The sequence below is a fragment of the Carlito syrichta genome, unplaced genomic scaffold (assembly GCF_000164805.1).
Source record: "Carlito syrichta isolate Samal-C Ts95f unplaced genomic scaffold, Tarsius_syrichta-2.0.1 Scaffold135939, whole genome shotgun sequence".
In the NCBI taxonomy this organism is placed as follows: domain Eukaryota; kingdom Metazoa; phylum Chordata; class Mammalia; order Primates; family Tarsiidae; genus Carlito; species Carlito syrichta.
This window is the reverse complement of record NW_007080035.1, coordinates 81,967-83,766: the sequence shown is the minus strand read 5'-3', so window position 1 is coordinate 83,766 and position 1,800 is coordinate 81,967. Positions and strand designations below refer to the sequence as shown.

The 1,800-nt window shown below is 67.8% G+C and overlaps 1 protein-coding gene across 1 annotated transcript in view; it reads left to right on the top strand.

The window, feature by feature from the left end:
• The window catches only part of NYAP1 (neuronal tyrosine phosphorylated phosphoinositide-3-kinase adaptor 1), a gene marked incomplete at its 5' end in the record, with an annotated part of 5,891 nt that overhangs the window by 2,582 nt on the left and 1,509 nt on the right, over positions 1-1,800 (top strand). The window contains 3 exons of the mRNA XM_021708381.1: positions 153-380; positions 468-756; positions 995-1,104. Of these exons, the coding sequence (XP_021564056.1) occupies positions 153-380; positions 468-756; positions 995-1,104 (627 nt within the window). The remainder of the gene's footprint in view (positions 1-152; positions 381-467; positions 757-994; positions 1,105-1,800) is intronic.

Sequence of the window (1,800 nt, the reverse complement as noted above, 5' to 3'; positions counted from 1 at the left end):
GGGGGGGGGTGCGCCTGTGAGCGCGCGCTCGGAACCAAGCGCAGCTGCCGCCCGCTGTTACCATGGCAACCCATCCCGCCAGGAGGGAGAGGCGCGGGCCGTTGCCTGGCAACGCAATGCTCTGCCAGGCCTCGAGCTGGGTTCACACGCAGCCCTTCCCCCCAGCGCCCCCCCGGGGCTCCAGGTTTGGGGTTCTCCCCCCACCGGTCCCGGGCGAATGGCCACCCGCGTTCCACCTGGAGCTGGAGGGGCCGCAAGCTAAAGCCGAAGCAGGGGAGGCCCCTCCGATCCGGGAAGAGGGTTTGGGAGCCCCGGCACACACGAGTCTCAGTCCCGCGGGGGGAAAGGAAGCGGGCAGCGCCGGGGTCCCTCCTGGGCGTGTACGTTTTAGGGGAGCGTGAAGTCGTCCCGTCGCTGCTGTGACCTGCGGAGGGGCGGCTGCGCCTCCCGGTCTACCTGTGCTGCAGGGTGTGGGGCTGGGAGGACGGCAGGACCCTGCCGGCTGGGGGCCGGCATTCAGCTCTCCTTGTCATCCAGCAGAGGGCGAAGACGGGGCCCGGGCCTGGAATGGCAGCGCCGAGGGTCCCGGCAAGGCGGAGCGTGAGGACAGGGGCCCTGTGGCGTCCGGGATCCCGGTGAGGAGCCAGGGAGCCGAGGGCCTGCTGGCCAGGATCCACCACGGAGGGGACCGAGGAGGGGGTCGCACGGCGCTGCCCGTGCCCTGCCAGACCTTCCCTGCCTGCCACCGCAACGGAGGTGACGCCTGCCCGCGCACACCCAACGCCCCGGGGCTGGCGGGGCAGGTCTAGAGTCTATCCCAGCCCATCCAGACCTCCTCTCACCGTTCCGTCCATGTCCAGGGCCCTAAGTCTTCACACCAGGTCTCCACCGCCACGAGGCAGGGGCAGCCGGGGAGGGGAGGAGCAGGGGCCGGAGGAGAAGCCACCTGAGCCCCTGCCCTCCTCACCCCTCCCTGCCCCTCCTTCTGCCGCAGACTTCCCTGGAGGCTACCGCCTGGGGCGATCGGCCTCCACCTCCGGGGTCCGGCAGGCCGCCCTCCACACCCCCCGGCCCTGCAGCCAGCCCAGGGATGCCACGAGTCAGGTGAGCGAGTCCTGGTTTCTGTTTCCTGTGGGAAGGGGCAGGGAGCGAGAACAGCTTGGGCGTGGCAGGAAGGCAAGAAGGGGACCGGCAGGGTGGGTCTGAGCCTGCTTGGCCGGCCCAGACCAGTGGCGACTCCAGATTGAGAACAAGGGGGCAGGGGAGGCCACAGGAGGGGCTGCTTAAGACGGGCAGCAGGGCAGAGCCCGGCTTGGAGATCAGTCAGGGCCACCACTAGCCCATGGAGCGGTGCAATGCGTGCGATTTAGAAGCAGGACCCAGGCTGGGTGTGGTGGCTGGGCATGGCTGTCATCGGCACTTGGGGAGGCCGAGGCTGGAGAACCTCCTGAGGCCAGGAGTTTGAGACCGGCAGCCTAGGCAACATAGCCAGACCCTGTCTCGACAAAAAATAGCAACACGAGTGGGGCATGGTGGCACGTGCCTGGCGTCCCAGCTACTCCGGAGGCACAGTGAGCCGTGACGGTGCCAGAGTGGGACTCTGACTTGAAGGAAAGAGAGAGAGAGGAAGAGAGAAGGAAAGACGGATGGACGGGCGGACAAAGGACCCGTCCCGTCTGGGAGGGCCAGTTTAAAAGTGCGTCTTGCAAAAAATAAACATAGCCGGGCTCGGTGGCTCAGCCTGTCATCCCGCGCCTTTGGGAGGCTGAGGTGAGTGGATGGCCTGAACCCGCGGGTTCA